Below are 20,828 nucleotides of genomic sequence, written 5' to 3' on the forward strand. Positions count from 1 at the left end.
TTAAACGGTTGATTTACTTAATTATATAATAAATAAATAAATAATTATTCAATTTAATAACTTTAATTAAATTATTTTTTTATATTTATTTTCATTATGCCATGTAAGACAATATTTCATTCAAAGCTCATATTGACAATTGAAAATTTTCACTTTTAACTTTTTATTTTTTTTTAAAAGTTAACTTTAAAATGATAAAATAATAGTTTTTTTTTTTTTGTATATTACTGATAGTTAAAAAACAAATAAAAGATTATGAAGAGAAAAGTAATAAATTTAAGATATGATTGTCGATTTAACATTAATCTATTTTGATAATACAAAACATTACAATTGGCATCAATTCGTGGAAAAATGGTTAAATAAAAAAGAAATCCAATAGAGAATTCGCAACAAAAAGGTAAATAAAAAAAAGAGTAATCCAATCATCAAAACTAAGTAATACTACGTTCGTTCCATAATACTTATCACATTTGTAAAAATAATTTGAAACTGTTGTTTCAAAGAGTAATAAATTTTTTTCTTTTTCATATTTACCCTTTATATATATCAATAATTATTACTTCAATTTAATAGTTTTCTTAGAGAATTAGTATTAAATTAAAAGTAGTATAATCAATTTACTCAATAATTTATTGTAATTTAAATAAATTTAATAATTTTCTTAAGAGAAGTGAAATTTTAAATATAACAAATGTTATATAACAAAGGTAGTAAAAGTATTTCCAATGCCAATGTAGATTGCTCATCAAAACAATGGAAAGACAGCTCTTATTTAATTGTCGTATCAAAAAAAATGGAAAGACTTTTCGAAAAATACTCTCCAATACTAATATCTATTTAGGTTATCAGCTGATGTGTATAAAAAAAAAATTAATAGACATTATCTACTACACCTATTTCTACAGGGTCTCTTGAACAATGTTAACATTTATTGTTCTTTAATGATTGATTGCATATTAAATTGCGGGCCTAGAAGAGAAAAAAAAGAGAATAAAAGAAAATTCAAAACTAATGCATTGAAGAGAGTTTTTTAAAATTCATTGTCTATAAATAGACACACATTCTATTTCACATAACACCCACGATCCACGTTAGCATCCGAAATAATCTAAGCTATACACTTCATCCGTCTTATAAAGATTGTCTACATTCCATTTTGGGATGTCCCAAAATAAATGTCCATTTCTATTTGTAGCATGCATTTAATTTTTTTTTTCCCTTTTTTACCCTTCAATAAATTCACTTTCACATGTGATTTATATCTATAAACTTGAGCTAATTTATTGTGAATAAAGGTAGAAAAGAGAAACACGTAGATTATCACTATATTAATTATATTTTCTTAGAATTTGTAGAAAAAGAAATGCGACGATATTTTGGGATAGAGGGAGTAAGTACGCAAGAAAATGCTCACAAAGAATAAAAAATTCATTATTGCTGCCATAATGATTCCTTGTATTCATGATACATAAAATAAATTTGATCTTGTCTGGAAAGCATCTTCTAGACAATCACTAGGAAACTAAACACTAATTTCCTATCACTAACCGCACAACATGGCCAGGCCTTATCAATTTCCCAACCAAAGGAACACCACAAGTTCCTTATATTAAAGCCATTGCAATAGAAACTCTAGAGAAGGGTTGAGGGAAGGAGCAACAATTCTGTGCTTATCATTTGAAGCACCAATGTTGCACGGAAACAGAAACGAAGAAATGTGAAAATGCGAAAACAACATTTAAAATATAATTTTACACAGGAAAACAGTATTTTGCCCATGGCTAGGAGTTTCGATGCAACATAGTGAAGCACTACATTTAAAATGGATGTTATAACTCTGCATACACTCAAAACAAAAGGGATAACTGGCTTGGATGGACAAGGACCATGGTACAAATACCACACATGCTGAGGTAGCAGACACTAAGAAGTGCTTCAATGAAGGTAACCAACAAAGGTTGGAAATATCCTTCCGTTTTCGTACTCAAATTCACTAATTCAAGCATATTGCTGACAATCCATCCGTCACGGTGATTTGCACAGAGCACAGCTCTGAATTTAAAGGTCGTAAGGTTCATTTCAGTACCTATATAACGAGTTGGGTTCATTTCATTACCTATTTATGAGTAGTACTCGTTATAGTTGAGATATCCCCAAAAACAAGAAAGCCCAAACTTTCCATGCCTAGGTGACTTGAGATAACATAGATGCAATTCTTTTAAATTTTTGTCAAACTTCTGCTTTATGGCAAGCACCTGCAAAAGCGAAAAACTTTAGTAGTAGTCCAATATGAGCTACACAGACATGTATAGCTGAGCTTATCTCAAAATAATACAAATTAGTGTTTCACAAGTAAAACAATGTAACGAGAACATGAGGCATCTCTGTATTATTTGGCATTCAGTCGACTCTCTGGCCTGATGGCTTAAGAAAGAATCCATATTCACATGAAGCTTCTCCACCGAACCAATAAATATGGAAATGCCACTTTTAAGATATTAATCAACACATATCGGAGAAAGATGTAGGAAATCACCTGGGATATATTGATCCTAGAAAGTTTACCCAGAGAGTCATTTTGATCCATCCCCACATCCCACATTCTAGCAGTAAGAGAAGAATGGAAGTCTAAGGCACATTGCAAAATGCTTTCTATGATGCTGGCTACAGACCGTGTTTCATCAGATAAAAAACATCTGTGAAGTTTTATATCCACTGTTAATTCAAAACTATCATTATGAAATGAAAAAAGAGCAAGGTGCATAACTGCATATAGTTATATGAAATATATAAAGAGAAAGAACACAGTCAACCAAGACAAATATAGGTATAAAATTCGAGAAATTTCATTTATCATGTCTATTAAGGGAACACTGAGGAATATGTATTAAGAAGAGGCTTGAAACACTTCTTACTCAAGAAAATGTTGCTAGATGCATTGAATAAATCAAAAACATAGCGACAATTCCAACAATGAGGAAAATAATAGTATTCCATGCTAAAAATCCTTAGGTTCAGCTGTAAAACATATCTTTTCGGGACAAGGGGCTTTGGGAAGAATACTATCATTCTCCTTTACAGTTAGCATATGAGCATGCGAAACACCCACAATTAGGTTGGTTAGGTAATCTCTTTTCCCTCATTTGACTTCAAAAGTTACATATAATTCTGTTCCATCCTATCATTGCAATTTGCAACGATTGTGGTCAATGAAAGAGACTGAACAAGGTTATCTCGCCATGGGAAAAAATGGCAGAATTAATGTCATGTCATTATTTCTCCAAGGTATTTAGCAGATAAGTTGTATGCTAGATAATGATTATCAACTGTGCACACACTGTAAATTTGTACACGATACATCTCTATTCCTGTTAAAAGAACAGGTGAATTATTTATTAAACTGTCGACTGGTTCATCAGCGATGACAGTGAGAAGAATTATCTATATAGTTCTTACTAAAAATTGATGGCTCAGCATTCCAGAAAGATGACGTGAACTTACATGTGAAGTGACTCAGATAGATATTCCATGTGCAGTGATTCCAGATCCATCATATCTTTGACCTAGAATAACCACAGGCAAGTTCAAGACCAATCAAACAATGAGAGAGATATTAGAGAGGTTGTTTTCTTCAGATAAAGGAGGCCATCTGAATATATGTACATATATAGGCATAAAACCAGTAAAATATATCTGCACGAGTGACATTTCATGTTTCTATAGCCAATCACAACTCTCATAATATCACGTATGGCATATCAAACAAACAATTCTAATCAATATTATAACACAATTTCAATAATCATTCTGAATGCTCAAATGCCATGGTGAACACATTGATATGCATACTAAAATCACCCCATACATATCTCTCATCAGTCTCACTGGTGGGGGAAGTAAAATTATTTGTTACAATTGAAATGATATGTATAGAAGTTCAACTGAAATTAACACTCAATTCAGCTTTTCAGCAGTAAAGCATAAACATTCAACAATATTAGCAGTACCAAACAAAGGCTTCAATTTTAACAAGTAGACAAAAACCTGGCAAAACAAAAAATACCATTGGATGAAGAAAATGAAGCAATAAGATTCAAACCTTGTACTTTAGGTTGTGAAGAAACCTACACCACGATATATGAGACAATTGTGACTGCACATATTGTTGTAAGGAAGAGATAAAATGATTGACCCGGTGCCTGTCATAAATTAGACTAATGAAATTAGTATAACTGCCTGTTTGCAATCATAAAACTCCTGCTTAGATGTGCTCTTTGGAACTCAAGTATGTTATTATATCTTGGATAAATTACAAACTCTAGCAAAAGTCAAAACAGTATCACTATAAAAAATCGTGCCAAACAAGAAGAGTCTTTGACTAGTGCAGTCTTCCTATCATTGACCAGATCTCACAAAACATAAGCTCCAGAGATTGAAGTTCATGCACGTTTCTTTAAGACTTTCTCCTCTATAAAGTACGTGCAAGTTATTCAAGAAATCAGGTAACGCAAAAATAATGCCAAGAGTATGTATATGTGTGTGTGTGTGTGTGTGTGTATATACATATATATATATATATATTGGATGTGAAATTTTCTGCATACCTCATCTTTACCAACATATTAAATTGAGCCACTTCCTTTTCATGTATTGCAGAATAACTATTTTTACCAATGAGATGCGTCAGGTTCTGTAAAAAAAATATAACTTGATATAAGTCAAAAATAATTCTAATAGCTGACATTAATTATTTTATTCAAGTTTCCTGATTTTGCATTTACTTTCGCTCTTGAAATTTCTGAAAAGTTTAATTCAAGGTCTTCTTTCAGATTTTGATTTGTGAGATTAGGAGCTATCCACATGGTATATCCCAGGTCCACTTGGCCTCCTGTGAGAGCCCAAAAGAAAAGGATATACTAATAATATGTATGTCTCTTGTGTATGAAACCTAAAATCCCACTAGCTAATAGTACCTTTAATAAGCACCATATATCGGTCAAAGAAAAAACAGCAAGCTTCACTTGTATCAAGAAATTGAATATATCAGCATATATTTTCAATGCACTGGGAGTCAAAACAATACTGACGGGCCAATCCACTCGGTAACCCAAACCCAAGAAATCAAAGGAATGGACTCCTGAAACATTGACAAGCTCAGTATTAGTGAAAAAGGAAAGCAAAAAATAAAATTAGAAATAAAAAAGGAAAAATAAAATAAATAGGCTCTGACTTACATTTTAGGAATTAAAAATAGAGCATAGTGAAAAGCTCAAATGACATCCAAATGAAAGACAAGAAAATATTAACAGACGGAATTTTTTCAGAAATATACATTCATCATTTATTAGAAGGAAAGAAAGAGGAAAAGAAAAAAGGAACTACATTGTTCACTAATCAGTTTCTTATCAGTTCAACTAGAATAAGAACACCTGTTAAGATTTTATATTGACAATATTCAATATTACGACAGCTAATCAGCCAAAGGGGGAAAAAACCAGCCACATGTAAGATCCAATGGTTGTAACAGTGGCAACAAGCATGACTATAATGACATCATAAAAAACATCAGCACTACCAGAACCATGCCATCAGCAGCGGGGATTGACAGGTGGAGAAGGGAAATTGATCTAGATTTGTGATAAGAGTTCATGGAGGTCATGTCTAATTGCTAGGGCTCGTAATAAAGCTTCTCAATCAACAAGAAGCTCACCTTAGATCCAGAAGTAAAAGGTTAAATGTTAATCATTAAGATCGTAGGGTCCATCTAAAATCGCAGAGATTTATATGTATTATTGCATTCAAAAACAATAAACCTCACAAACAATGAGAGACACAAATAAAAAACCAACCAGGAAAGTTGTTTTGCATTAAGGTCCTAAAGGAAAATTAAAAGTGTCTCAAAAAAAGGCAAGCTATCTGTGTTTGACCCAGTGCAAGTTCAGCCTATAGCTGTCACTGCCCTGGACCTAGGGCCTTACTGTGTCTTTGCTCAGCTAAAAAAACTATGTTTGGGCTATCAAGGAAAGAGAATTCACCAATTGCAGATGTCGAAAGAGGCATTACAGCATTTTCCTTTACGTACACAAACAACCGATCTTTATTAGGATCTCTTTCACATGAAGACCTCTGGACTGACAACTCAAGGAATCCTTGAATTTCAGAAATTCTTTGATCTGCCTCTGTAGCACACCATCTCTGTTGTTTTAAGTGAAAAGGGAATGGATTTACAAAGAGTTAAGGTTGTTTGAGTCAAATAATCCCAAAATACATAAAAATTTAAATAACTATTAGACATAATTACATGATGCCAAAGTGACATGATAAACAAATCCGCCCAATCTGCTAGTTCCATAAAACAGTACCGTCGTAGCGCCAGCAAATGTTCATGCAAATCGAAACCTTCGAGCATCTTGATAGCTAACTTACTGACATACTTGTACCTAGGTCTTGTTAAGGGAATGCAAAATTTTGTACATAATTGATCTGTCAATAGCACCATACTGGGCATGAAAACCAGAAATGATTTTGGCATGCTATGAAATAGAGAAAGGGTAAGAATAACAAGAATAAAAGAGTGAATCAAGGAATCCAGGAAACCATCAACCCACGATGCCAGAAATATAATATTCCACATTATTGTAGAACATCTGTAACCCTCTTATTTCATATAAATTGTTCATGATAAACATGCTATCACTTTCACAAAAAAACTTCTGAGAATGCAATCCTTAACACACCTTTGAAAAAAAAAAAAAAAAAGAACTCTGATTTCTATTGGATGACTAAAGAGTCAAAAAAAATCAGTAGAAGCTTCTGGTAAGATTCTCAATACTATGGATAGACAATCAAAATAGAGCTTCAGAGACTGGTAACTTAGAGGCCACCATGCTCAAACACAGGGTTTGGACAAGAAGCAAGAAAACAACAAGCAGCCAATTGCAATGGCAGAGTAATCTTTCTTCTACATCTAGTTCTCATACTTGCATAAATAAATTAACTCATGCAAATGCTTGGATGCATGCATATGCTGAATTCTTATTCTAAGGGAATACGAAAAAAGATAAAAGGATACTGGACTAAGATTTCCTGCAGCAGGCATTTGTCAACAGTGACATCAAGTGGAATCTCAAACAAGGAAGATAAATTCTCCTTCTGCTCTCCAGAACTTTCCCTTTCAGCATGACTAATACTATTAAGCAGACTCTCCCAAGTCTTCCCATCAAAAACACTGGTTGAAACAAGAGCTCTTTGGTCTTGCTCCTTCAAGTCTAAGGGTGAGAAAGGACAAGATATTCTGGCATTATCAATCAAGACACCATCTCCACTATAGTCTTGCTTATCTTTGTCAGAACTCCTACCAGCAGTATCATAGGAAGGAATTTGAGGCCCAAATTCTTGTCTTAAACTGGCAGCTAACTTCTCTGCTGACACCTTGCAAGGATCTTCTACAGTTGAAAAGTCAAAGTAAGGTAGGGGTTGTCCATAGGCCAAGCTGAATTTATGTCCAGGTTTGTTTATTTGGTGAAAGAAAGCATTTTTTCTTAGCATTGGGTTTGCACTGAGAAAATTGTTGTGGTAATTAACCTTAAATGACTGTAATGTGAATGAATCTGAAATATGGAAGCCATTTTCAAGTCGATGATCACCCAAGGCTTGTATTGGAACGTTTTGAGTAGAAGCCATTTTGTTAAAACATGGTAGACATTCATTCATGGAAACTATATCTGTTTTGTTCAGTTTTTGGGCAGACTTAGATAGGTCTGACCTCTGGTAATTTCTATAACCTTCATGATAGAAAGGATTACTTGGAATGGCAAGTGGCCAGCGCTCATCAGTTAACCTATCTATTTGTTGAGTATTAAAGATGCACGACATGTTTGAGTTCCCCAACTCTAGTGGCACAAGCATGCGACTGAGAGCTTTTTTCTCATGATAGGATACATCTCCTAAAGCAGAATTCTTCTGAGAATTTTCAGGAAAAATTATTTCCATGTCATGCGAACTAGGAATAGACTTTTCCAGCGTATTATCAATGGGGCTATTCATGGAAAACCTTAATGAAGATAAATATCTATCTTCCAGTCCAGGCAAGCTACCAGGACACTCAGTCAGTTGTTCAGAATCAGTTTGCTCTTCAGAACTTGAAGATGAACAATCAGATGCCTCAGATGTATCCAACCAATAGAATTCATCTCTTGTACTATTAGAACCTATTTTTTCAACGGCCCTGAGAAGCAAATTAATCCAATAGTAAGCCAGCCTATACATTTGTAATAGAAAATGACCCACAGAAGAGGAAGGGCAGGGAAAAAAGAAATTTAGGTCAGGAGGTACTTAACATCAACAACCACTACACAACCTAAGTCTCCACTCTCCATTAAGTTGCAGGAGTGGATATAAATTGATTTTAGAAATAAAAATCCAATAAGTTCAAAATTACGGCCAAATTATAACTATAGCATCAAATAATTTGGGCCTCTCGGAATGCTTGAATTGTGCAAAAATAAAACCAGCAAAGCCTGGTTTGATTGACTGGCAGTCTTGGTCCAATCAGTTTGCCTATATTGCTTAAATGCCAGCACGATTGTTTCAATTTGGTACACCCATCAAAGAATTGATCAGACTAAGAAGTGAATAACCTTTGTGGTGTTCTCATTCTCTCCTGAGTCCCAACATTGATATAGTTGAATGCTTCAAGCATTCTCCTGATGTTGATAAAGCTAATTGCATTTCAGTCACAAACACATACATATCATCAAAAACAAATTGGGGGAAGGGTAAGATAGATTACATGTTTAAGCCCCACTTTTCACCTGTTGAAGGGGCAATGGCTCCATCATTCAAACAGAAGGAAATTTCACTCTGTAAACCCCCTCCACTTTTGTCAAAGATAGTTGGTACTGCACCCCATGGAACAACCTGAGAAATGGAAATCTTCATGCAAAATGTAACAAGGCTACTGATGAAACTGGCTTTATTCTACTAGATAAAAATTTTTCCCCCTTAAAAGAGCACTGATCGCTCCTAAGACTGTGCTGTGGGAACTTAAGACTGGGTCTAGAATGATCCAGTGAAGGATTGAAAAAAACGAGCTTGGAACAACCAAGCAAATTCTGCCAAAAGTACTAGCACGAAAGCAGGTAAAGAACTGACTATTGGGTCATAAAAGAACATTTCCAATTACACAATTCAAATGACTGATTATAAAATAAAACAAAAGGCAAGTGCGGTGAAAGACTGCTTCTGGTGAATTGTGAAACCAACAATATGGTTGAACGACTGCAAAACTGTATCCACTAGCACTGAATAATATGTGCACAGGTGCACTCAATTCCTGGCTTAAAATGGCATGTGACACGGGCTTAAACATGGAATTCTTAGAAAGAAGCTGGAGTATCTAAATGCTGAAACACCAGTGTTATATAAGTTTATCACATTTAGAGATCTTAAGAGGTTTATTGGAAGCTAGTTTCCTCAAAAAATAGTTAAAAGAGCATAAGCAACAAAACTAGTAATTAATTGCGAATATATGTTGTTGGCAAGTAGAAAACATATTTAAAAACAATATAATAACATACGTACACAAAAAGGGGAATAAAACATTTTGTATGAAAAACGGTTCCTTGTGAAGGGAATCTTTAGTTTGTTTCTCGGAGAAAAAATTATTTGAAAACTCGTGAAAAACAATTCAAACTGTTTTTCAACGACAAATGCCACTATTAGAATAACAAAAATCCAGTAGGTACATCTACATAGCAACACATGAGGAGAAATGATACCAAACTATTCAACATTGTCAAGTATAGTAGACAGCAGAGAAATGTCAAAAGAGCCCCTAGAACAAGACTCGTTACCTGTTGGGGTCTAAACTCCAACTTTGTGAACAGGTTTCCAAGTTTGTCTTGCATCCTTCTGTAATAGTTGCTTCTTGCAGTTACTAAAGCTTCTAAGTGTTCTTTGCTGAAAGCCAATGGAGATGCAGAAAACAAATTATCACTTAAATATCCATTGAAACTAGGAAGAAAATCCCCAAAAATGTAGTCACCGGAGCCAGCATAATTGCACAATTCAAGCAGCTTCTTTAGTACTTGAAGTTGTTGACCAGTCCTGATAATTGGAATTAAAAAGTCCTTCAGAAAGAGGGGAACAGCAACTCCATCCTGCTACCACCCACATCATGAGAATCAACATTAACTTAGAACACTGAAAATATAGCACAAATAAAGGACTCTTGGAATCCAAAACTTCCAATATTTATTTCAGTAGTGTTACCCTAATATTCGCCAATGGGAAGTTAAAATGGGTGCCATCTTTACAGTGCAGATCAGTTGGTAGATTTGCATCACATTCTACTATAAACTCTTTATATGGATCACTAATTTCTGCCTTAAATATCCATGATCTAATAAATCCACAATATGGTTCATAGGAGCGAACAAAGAGGAACTTGAGTAGGGCACAGTGAGCTGGATCAGCAATCTACAGGAAAACAATTGCAAGGATGATTCAGATGAATATGGGACACAAGAAAAGAACCATGGAAGAAAACAGAAAATCCAAAACTTGGAAGCAGTTACGTACTGACATCTAAGAACAAATAACTTGAAATTTTTAAAAAGGAAGAACGTGGCAACCTATGATACTTGACATCATACATAGCATATAATAAATATGATACAGTTTCGAGAAGTGAATATGTTCGATTTACTTCACCTTACAGTTATCCAACAGTGGAAAGTTGACACATTACTACAATCTGGTATGTGAGTGAAAAAAAGTTCATAGTTCCACAAAACAATGTACAGCCAAGTCAAAGATGTCACTTGGAAAGGCTGGAAATTAAAACAACTGAAATTAATTGAAATGCACATCTTTTTGGTGATCAGTACTTTTTGTTCTCAAGGCAGAACAAGTTGAAGAAGAAGAAAAGAGAGACTAAAAATTTTTAGCAGACCTGTAGTTGCATACACAGATAACTAAGAAGATCCCCTCCTTTGTAGAAGTTAGAAAACTCCATGGCTGCTTTTGCAGTTAACTCTACCAGAGAAGATACTGAGAAGCAAAGAGAAATATTATATAGGTTGCATATATTTCCAAGCTCTTCAATCTGAGTCCTCAGTTCCTTTGTATGCAGATAAACCTCCAGTAGCGTAACTTTAGAATGAACTACGCTCATGAGGCACACTTCCTCATCAAACTCAGGCAAAGGCACATCAGTATTTGATGAACGCCTTAATCTTGCAGATGTGTATACTGTATTGAGAGCACATATGTAACCTTCTAGTATCTTTCCTATAGCTACAGCAAATGCCTGATTAACTAGACTATGAGACAGTTGATTTTCCGTTTGTACACCACTGTCACAATCCACATCCACGTTCATATACATAAAATTATCTACAAATTTACGGAGAAGAAAAACCAGAGAACCCAAGCAGCCTATGGAGTTGAGAATCTTTCCCAATGCCTGAGTACTTGAAGACCGATTCCACAGACTTGGAATTCGATGGTGGGACCTATCAGCAGGGTCAGTACAAAAGGCAGAAGAAAGCTTTTGAATACTAACAAGAGCTGATTCCACACCTTGCATAGCATTTAATGCTAACTTCACCAAACTTGCCTCCTGAAACCCAAAGATAAACTAAATCATGTCTATAACTTGAGATAAGCCATAGCCTTTACACACAACTTGTACTCAAGACATGAATAACCCATCTACAAGCTCAAAGTAACATGTCTATATCCAAATTATGGAATTTATAAAGAAATCATAGAAGTGGCTTAAATTACATCTTCAACTAGGATTAAGAAAAAATTACTGATCCATTACTCTATAAACAATAAACACAAATCAAAGTTTTGAAAAATTCACTAATAAACATAATATATATTCGCAAATTTGCCCACAATTAACAATTAGAAACTAGAACCCACTTACGGAGACGGAGGAAGGAAGGTGGAGAGGCGGTGGCGACGGCTGAGTAGGAGAGGAATTAGGCGGATAGGAAGAGGAGAGTCGAGCGCCATTCTGAGAGGAGATGGATTCCCAAGTTGTAGGAGGAAGCCATGGATCTTCCACTTTCTCGAACAAAAACGCGAAGTTGGCGTCCACAGCCATTATCTCTTGCTCACTCTATGTACTTCTGGTTCTGCCACTGCCTTTTCACTTAATACTTAATTTTTTGAAATTTGCAGGCGCGTAGACTTAGATCGCCCGATGGAAAACAGAAATGGTTAATAAGCAGCGAGTCACTGAGTTTTTTTTATTAAATGCATTTTTCCCTCATATTTAATAATAAAATTTTAAAATATAAAATTTTTATAATTATAAATATCTTTTATAGACACATAAATCATTGATTTTAATTTTTTTTTAATTAATTTTTAATATTATAATTAAACAATAAAAAAAATATTTTAAAAAACGTGTTAGAATTTAAAATTAAGGAACTTTTTAAGTTTAATAAGAATTTTAATTTTTAATAATAATTAATTTGACTTCAAATGATTCAAGCCTCTTTAAATAAGAAGTTGAATATTTTTGAATTGAAAAAAACTTTCATGGAAGTCTTTTTATAAGCCTGACTTGACACAAATAAGATTAGACTTATTTCTAAGACATTTATGGTTTTAAATTAAGAAATAAATAATATATATAAGTAGATGGAGTCATTTGATTGGAAAAAAAATGTTTTTTCTTAATTAATTAGGAGAAGCAATTACTAAATCCAACATTCTTATTGGAGCCATGGCCCCAACTTTTAAAATTCAACTTTTTTTATCCCATAAATTTATTTATATTTTCAAATATATATATATATATATAAGCAATTACTAAATCCAACATTCTTATTGGAGCCATGGCCCCAACTTTTAAAATTCAACTTTTTTTATCCCATAAATTTATTTATATTTTCAAATAAATAAATAAATAAATAAATATATATATATATATATATATATATATATATATATATATATATATATATATTGGCTTCCTGGAGCATTGCCAATTCTGGTAAAAGATTTGCAACAATTTGGTCAATAAAAACTGATTGCCACTTCATTTCGATTTCTTTTGGCAAACAAAAATTAAAGCCAATGATTATTACTTGGATTCGGCCTAGGTAAAATTGCTATAAACTAAATATTACTGCATCTTTTAACAAATTATCAGCCATAGTAATTTTGTTGCTGTCGTTTGTTTTCCGATTGTTGCCAGAATAGCTTATGATGCAGAGCTTGAGGCTTTTTGGGGGCTCTCCTGGAGCATTGATAAAGGTATTTATCTCATTCAGGTGGAAATGGATTGTTAGGATCTAGTTGCTCACGTTAATCGGGCACAATGGACTAAAACAGATCCTTCGATTTTGCTACGTGTTGCTGACTTATTACATCTTCACTCATCTTCCCTTCATCACATATATCATGAAGGAAATCAAGCTGCACAACTTTTCGCCACTCATCAAAGGCTACATCATATTTCTATTTCTTTTACCTTTTTTAATTTTTTACTTTATTTGATTAAAGGTGTTGTATTATTGGAGGCAATGTAAACTTCATATCTAAGATATAAATAAAAAGATAACTTTATCACAAAATATATATATATATATATATATATATATATATATATATATATATATATATATATTGTCTCCAAGGAAATTCTATTTATAATTTTGGCCCTGCTCAAAGATTAATTTTCCCTAGGGTGAAATTTAAGTAGCATGCAGTTTATTTTAATTTTCAAGTACAAAAATTAAATTACAACTACATAATATTAATTAAATGAATATAATCAATTTAAACATAAATATAATAAATAAGTAAACACATGCATTTATAATAATAAAAAGAAGTCTTCTTCCTTTGACGAATTTTCCTTTCCTTGAGCAAGAAACAATTGCTCTGTAAGAGTTCTAAAACCCAAAGAAACAATTAATATGGGAAAAGGAATAATTATTTTCAAAGGAAACAAAATCCAAACAAACTGTAAAAGGAATAACTTTTCTGGGTTTTTAAATCCTTTACAGCTTCTGTATAAAAACCAGCAAATGCTCTGTGTTCTTCCCAAACTAAATCACAGAAACAAATCAAAACTAAAATGGATTCAACAAGGCAACAGAGAACTGCTGGAGCTGTCCGTGTATATGAAGATTTTGAGCCATCAGTGGATTGGGTTATAGAGCCAGGAGCTGACACCCTCAGGGTCTATCTTCCAGGTCTGTTTTGTTTCTCCTCAATCTTCCATTTCCATGTCTGTACTTGTTTCTTGTTTATCAATGACGATTCTTAATTATCGTTACAGGGTTTAAAAAGGAGCAAATGAAAGTTCAAGTTACTTCATCTCGCCATCTAAGAATAAGCGGAGAACGCCAAATCAGTGATACAAACGTATTTAGCCGTTTTCGCAAAGAAATACCCATTGCTTCAAATTACGATCCAAATGAAATATCTGCAAGATTTGAGAAAGGAATACTTTACGTTAAACACCCAAAAATAATAGTTACAGAGCCTGAGCCACAAAAACCAAAGGAAGCTGCAAAGCCTCCAATGTCACCAAAGCCTGCAGAAAAGCCACCGCAGCCGGCTGTCGAAGCTCCTAAGCCTCAAAAACCACCAACTGCACCGGCACAACCACAGCAGAAGCCGCCAACTCCACCAGCACAACCACCGCAGCCAGCTGTCGAAGCTCCAAAGCCACGAAAACCACCTACTGCACCGGCACAACCATCTCAGATGCCGCCAACTGCACTGGCACAGCCACCGCAGCCAGTTGTCGAAGCTCCAAAACCACAAAAACCACCCACATTAGAGACGCTTCTGAAGCCTGAGGAAGAGAAAGCGAAAAATAATGTTTCGGAGCAAACGATAGAGAAGGGGAAAGATAAGGAGAGTGTGAAGCAAGAAAATGAAAATAACGTTGCTTGTTCTGTTAGGGGAAGTAGAAGCAATTCTAAAATGGTAATGGAAAATTACAAGAAGGTTTTTAGTGGTGTGATGATGGAGATGAAGAAGAAGAAGCCAACGAGAGATATGATTAATAGGATTCTGGTTGTTTTAATTGTGATAATTGGGATTTATGCAATGAAAGTAATTAGGTCTAATACAAAATCTGATAATTAATTCTTTTAATTCCTTCATTGTAATATTAATTTCATGTACTTTATTTTGGATTTTAATAATGTAATTATAACAAATGTTATAAAAATTTCTCTTTTTTTCCACTATTTTCTCTATTTTATATATCCTTCTTGTGTAAGAAACCGAAACTTATCTCTTTCCACAGTAACAGGTATATTTTTCCAGAATTGAACTTATATTCTTATTTAAGCAAGTAATTACTTTTCAGAAGAGTATATTTTTAAGCAATTAATTACATGAATATTGAATTATTATAATTTATTACACATAATTCTCTTTTTAAAAAAATATGACAATTTTAATTAGTTATTTTAAATATAAAATAATAAATAAATATTATATAATAATGATTTTATGAAAAAAAATAGTGACAATCCAAAAAAGATTATTCAAAATCAATTATTGGTGCATAATTTCATTTCCATTGAAATGTAACTTTCCACTCCAAAATGAGAAAGTAAAAAAAAAAAAAAAATCATGTTCATTGTTCATATTAATATATTGTAGTTGTTGTAATTTGTATTCCTGATTTATTTGATATTTCATTTGAAAAATTATACCACTTTAAAATCTTGCAATGAATATTATTTTCTTCTCAAAAAAAAAAAAAAAACCTAAAAAATAATAATTTTTTATAATTTGTTTCTAAATTTTTTTTTTTTTTTTGATACTTTTAGTAAACGCGTCTGTGATTTCACTTTTATAAAAATAATTGAGGCGCCAGCAAAATAATAATTCATTTTATGTTATGGGTCTATGTTTTTTAATCTCCATTATTGGATAGAAAATAATAATGGAAAGCTTCCATATCCAAAAAAGAACTTTCCGCTTTACCTTAGGCATAAGGGTTACCTATTCTATGCCTCCAGAACCCTACTTTGGCAGCCGAAAGAGCCTTCACAAATCCAACAGAAAAAGAATATTTGAGTTCAAAGAAAATTGTTCTTAAAGAAATTAGTTCCTCTGTGCTGTGCTCTATAAAATCAACACTTTGAAGCTTTCATTTTTCAACTTGGAAAGTATCATATCATATCATATCAATCTTCAGATTCTTCTGATAATCCAATGGCTCAAATTAATCATGTTGTTTATGAAGATTTTGAGCCAACTGCTGAATGGCAACTAGATGCTGGACATGACACCCTGCTGGTCTATCTACCAGGTGAGATTTCATGTATATTTCCTTTACAATTTCCATTTTTCGCTAATTATCAAAATTAGGAATGTTTATTATTAATTTGTTGTTCTATTTCCTCACCTACCTAATATTTAGTTTAGTTAAGTTTAATTTTTTTATATATATTTCGATATATTTCCTTTTATTTAGTGTCAAATCACTGTTATTAATGATCTCTTCATATAAAGATGAACATGGTTTGGTTTCAAATTGGAATTAAATCTAAATCAAATCGAAATCAGCATTAAATTGTGATCAATAGTTCCTAATTGCAAACCGTAACTGGAATCTTTTATTTAAAATTCGGTTTCGATTTTTCATTTTTGAAATGGAAACCAACAGTTTTAATTTAAGACCAGCAATTCCAGCTTAAAATCTGTAAAAAAAAATGTCCTTAAAGAGATTTTCAACTTATTTTTTGTTTTATTATAATTTTTGAAAAAAATTAGGAATTTTTATTAAATTGATTTAGTGTTTTCAATATTATTATTATTATTATTATTATAGTTTCAGATCAGAACAAAATTATAGCCGGTGATTCCAAAACCGTCTTACAAACTGCTTAAAAGTTATTCAATTTTAGTTACATTTTTCTTATAGTTAAAACCGGTAATTTTAAAAGCGGTTCAATTTGAATTCCACTTTTCTTATAATTAGAACCATTAATTATAAAATCGAAATCGATAATTCTAAAATTCTGAAATTGTCGTCATGCTTGCTCTCACATTTCTTATTCACCTTTTACGGTCAATAGAGACCATTTATACTATAATTATCGAGTTCATAAATAAATAAAACAAATACTCCTTTTCGCAATCCTGCGCTAAGAATCCAAGTCTAATTGCCAAATCATCATCTAATCTTGTTTAGTTATTGATTTGGATATGCTAAAAACTCAAATGGTTAGAAAAATTCGGTTCAATTCAATTTGGTTAACCAAAAGCTGACCCTTGTACAAAATATACAAAAATGCAGGTTTTAAAAAGGAGCAACTAAAAGTTCAAGTAACATCAGCTGGAAAACTTAAAATCTCTGGAGAACGCCCTCTCGATCACAATAAACGAAGTCGTTTTGTCAAGGAGATTCAGATTCCATTAATTTATGAAACTGAAAAAATCAGTGCAAAATACGAAGGAGGCATACTCAAGATCAAACATCTCAAAAGTCCCAGGCCAGCATCCAAACTGCAAGAAAATTTAAATTCATCATCTCAAGAAACTCAAGAAAATCAAGAACTTCAAAAGCCTAAAAATGAACTGAAAGATGATAAGAATGGAATAGAGAAGGCAGCTGAAGAAATTCCTTCCAAGAAAACAAATGAGAATTCTGTTCCAGAGAAGAAACCTGAGAAGGATGAGGAAATGACAAATTCTAATGGCAAGAATTCTTCAGCTGTGGCTGATGGCTTAGGTGAAGCTGAAAAATTTCAGAGTAACAAGCATGAAGTAAGCCAGGAAAGAAATGGGAATGGTGAATCTAAATTGGTACAATATAAGCTGGTTTTTGGTAGCCTTGTAACAGAGATTAAGAAGCCAAGAAAGTCGACAAACATGGTTGTGGCAGCAGGTTTATTAGTTCTGCTAATTGGGTTTTATGTTAAAAGTTAAATCTGGAGAATTAGAGCATTCAAGAAATAATTAGTGAAGTCTGTCTTATTTCATGTTTTACTATTTTAAATGATGCACTTGCAAATGTATAAGTTGAATAAAGGCAATTTCTACAATTCTGTCAATTTTAAATACTTCACAAAAAGGCATTCGGAAAAGGAAATTTCATGAAATTGAGAAATGACACTGCAGGCTTCTCATTAACAAAAAAATAAAAACTAAGATATATATATATATATATATAAATTGTTAATATTTAAGTCATCATAAATTGAGTCCTAATACCTCATTAAAGAAATTACAGAATCTTTGTGTGACAAGCCACTTTATTTCCTTTCGGCTTATGCTCGCACTTGATTAAACTAAAAGATTTTCCATTCGCCAATCCAAGGAGAAGGAGATACAAGCAGTTGCACCATACCATTAGTTCTGTCATTTCAGAAGTTAAAACACAGCCAATCATTTGTAATCAGAATTCATGCTCTCATAATTGACAAAAGAAATCTTTTAGAAGCAAAGATCATAATCAGTAATAGTATGCTATGTACTGCTTGAATGGATGCATGCACTAAAAACAAGTGTAAATTTACCTGAAACAAATATAGATGGCAATCAGAACTGAATTGGGCTGAGAGTCACGAGATCGACATAATACATATATCGGAACAGAATCCCACAAAAGAAATAAAACTATGATATGAAAATAAACATACTATAAAATGAAACTTGTCATCGGAAAAGTAAAAGGAAATGATAGTTCCAATTCACAGTACCTTGATAGTTGCTTACAGTCCTTGGATTAGCTAATCTGGATGTTGAGAATGTGAGAAATCATGGGCCAGTCTTCTCCTGTTCCCCGTTCACACCTCTTTTCGAGCAAAGGACATTGAAAGATATTTAGAGAAGAAACGGAGGAGGGTAGCCTCCCTTCTGGCATTGAAGAGAGCTTAGGGCATTCTTTTATGTAAAGCTTTTGGAGTTGAGGAAATGCTCCAGTGCAATGAATCCATTCTTCCCACTGTGGCAAATTTTCAAAAGTTTAAATTTCAAGGGATTCAAATGGTTTTGCAGAGGATGTGCAGCTTCCATAGAACTCAGGACCCACAACCATGATTCCATTCAATGCTCTAATAAACAGCTCTCTAAGAGCCGCTAACTGTCCAAGGGATGGTAAGGAGGTGCAGTATTTGAATCCAGCAAGCTCCAAATGAACCATATTTGAGAAAGAAGAGTCACCTAACCAATTTGGAAATTCTGTGCCATTATAACCAGCAATACAAAGAGACTTCAAATTGGTAGGAGGCTCTAATTGATCAAGTAGGTTTCTTTCATGCTGTGTTTTTAGTATCGCCATACCATTTCAACTCCAACTTCCTAACCCTTTTACCCTTCACATATGCTTCTGAAGCATCTTGGATGTTCACGACATTTTGAAGATTACATATACAAAGTTCTCTCACTTGTTGAATCTTCCCCAACACCTTAATGCGATACCCACTGTCTTTAACCAGAACAAAATTAGATAAAATTTGAAGCTTTCTGAGTTCAGCCATCTGTGGTGGCATTTCATGCACTTTTTTATCTCTGATATCAAGATTGGCACAAGTTGATTAATCTTGCAAAAGCAATTCAACAAGACAGTTACATGAGAACAGGTAGGTTTGCAAATTGTATAAAGTAGTGATAATGTCAGGTAATCTTTGTATGGATTTGAAAGATAAATCCAGATATCGTAAATGCTTCAAATTTCCTGTTGACTCAGGCAATACATTCATATTGTTACAAGTTAAAGTCAACAACCGGCCTTAGGTGCTTGAATTTTGAAAAGAAGTCGTGCATTACCTCATATTCTACCTTGTTGAGCCTAAGCCATTCCCGAGTATCTGCAGCTGCAAATGTACGCAGATATCGGGCGTTGTGAGTCCCCTCAACCATTTTATTCAAGTCACGAAGTCCTCTATATGATAGATGACGAGTTTTTTCAGAAATCTTGCATGAATCCACACCTTCTAACATGAAGCAAAATTCTCTTGAAACAGACCTAGCTAAATCATGAATAAGGTCATGCATCACAAACAGTGATATATTACTGCCTGGTTGTTGAAAAAACGACCTAGAAATAAGCTCATCAAAGTACTTATCACCCAATTCTTTCATATTTCCACCTGATGGGGTCAAAAAGCCTTCTGCCATCCACAGACAAACTATATCCTTTCTTGCAAAACGATAATCTTTTGAAAATATTGCACAATAAGCAAAGCATTGTTTCAATTGTGATGGAAGATAAGAATAGCTTAATCTTAGAGCTGGAAGAATATCATCTTCTAACAAATCCCATAGATTGCTATTCAATACATGCTGCCATTCCTTAACAGTTTTTGGTTTGGAGCGAAGAAGACCTCCAATTACTTTTGCTGCTAAAGGTAGGCCGTCGCACCTTTTCACAATTTGTCTACCAATTACAGAAGCCAGTTATTGCCAAAAAAAAGAAAAACAATACTATTTAATATTTATCCCACAAACAAAAAAATAAATGTCAAAATGTCAAACCTTTGAAATGGGTCTCCGAAGTCAAACTTTTGACTGAAATATATTTCACTCCTCTTTTCTTTCTCCACTTTAAATCATTTAATACGAACAAAGCAAACAATCCTTAACAAGACAACCGCTTGGTTTTTTTCCTTTTCTTTTTTTTTTTTTTTTTTTTGGATTGAACCACTTAGTTCTTAAACAAAAACAATTTAAATGCATATTTTAAATGTAAAGCTAATTCTTTTTATGAAAGGCAAAAGTTTTTTTCTCATAGCCTTAGAAATTTTCAATATATAAACTACGATGACATTCACCTTTCATGTATTTTTTTTTATTTATTGAGATTTCTAATGGGCCGAAAT

General features: G+C 33.2%; 3 protein-coding genes across 6 annotated transcripts; 2 read left to right on the plus strand and 1 right to left on the minus strand.

Moving 5' to 3' along the window:
• Positions 1-1,410: 1,410 nt before the first annotated feature.
• LOC105629342 (Spc97 / Spc98 family of spindle pole body (SBP) component) lies at positions 1,411-12,220 on the minus strand. Of its 4 annotated transcripts, XM_089723595.1 has the most exons (15): positions 11,942-12,219; positions 10,958-11,626; positions 10,276-10,482; positions 9,858-10,166; positions 8,795-8,922; positions 8,643-8,708; positions 7,076-8,230; positions 6,305-6,443; positions 6,039-6,198; positions 4,977-5,140; positions 4,608-4,693; positions 4,103-4,202; positions 3,505-3,566; positions 2,540-2,699; positions 1,411-2,258 (listed from the first exon to the last, which is right to left on the minus strand). In XM_089723595.1, exons 1-15 carry the CDS (start codon positions 12,119-12,121, stop codon positions 2,124-2,126), a joined length of 3,720 nt encoding a protein of 1,239 aa, XP_089579721.1. In that variant the 5' UTR covers positions 12,122-12,219; the 3' UTR covers positions 1,411-2,123. The 4 variants fall into 4 exon arrangements, 3 of the variants coding, with proteins under 3 accessions (XP_089579721.1, XP_089579728.1, XP_089579724.1); XM_089723602.1 differs by lacking the exon at positions 2,540-2,699 and having other exon boundaries at positions 11,942-12,220; XM_089723598.1 differs by lacking the exon at positions 8,643-8,708 and having other exon boundaries at positions 9,858-10,163; positions 11,942-12,218.
• Positions 12,221-13,971: 1,751 nt separating this feature from the next.
• On the plus strand, positions 13,972-15,233 carry LOC105629411 (uncharacterized). Its single transcript, XM_012211003.4, has 2 exons — positions 13,972-14,228; positions 14,315-15,233. The coding sequence occupies exons 1-2, from the start codon at positions 14,111-14,113 to the stop codon at positions 15,130-15,132; spliced, it is 936 nt and encodes a 311-aa protein (XP_012066393.1). The 5' UTR covers positions 13,972-14,110; the 3' UTR covers positions 15,133-15,233.
• A 701-nt stretch (positions 15,234-15,934) lies between these two features.
• LOC105629340 (uncharacterized) lies at positions 15,935-18,059 on the plus strand. The gene is made up of 2 exons (XM_012210911.4): positions 15,935-16,312; positions 17,303-18,059. Exons 1-2 carry the CDS (start codon positions 16,216-16,218, stop codon positions 17,932-17,934), a joined length of 729 nt encoding a protein of 242 aa, XP_012066301.1. The 5' UTR covers positions 15,935-16,215; the 3' UTR covers positions 17,935-18,059.
• Positions 18,060-20,828: the final 2,769 nt, after the last annotated feature.

This window comes from Jatropha curcas, chromosome 1 (genome assembly GCF_041381405.1).
Source record: "Jatropha curcas cultivar XTBG-Jc1 chromosome 1, XTBG_Jcur_1.0, whole genome shotgun sequence".
Lineage (NCBI taxonomy): Eukaryota > Viridiplantae > Streptophyta > Magnoliopsida > Malpighiales > Euphorbiaceae > Jatropha > Jatropha curcas.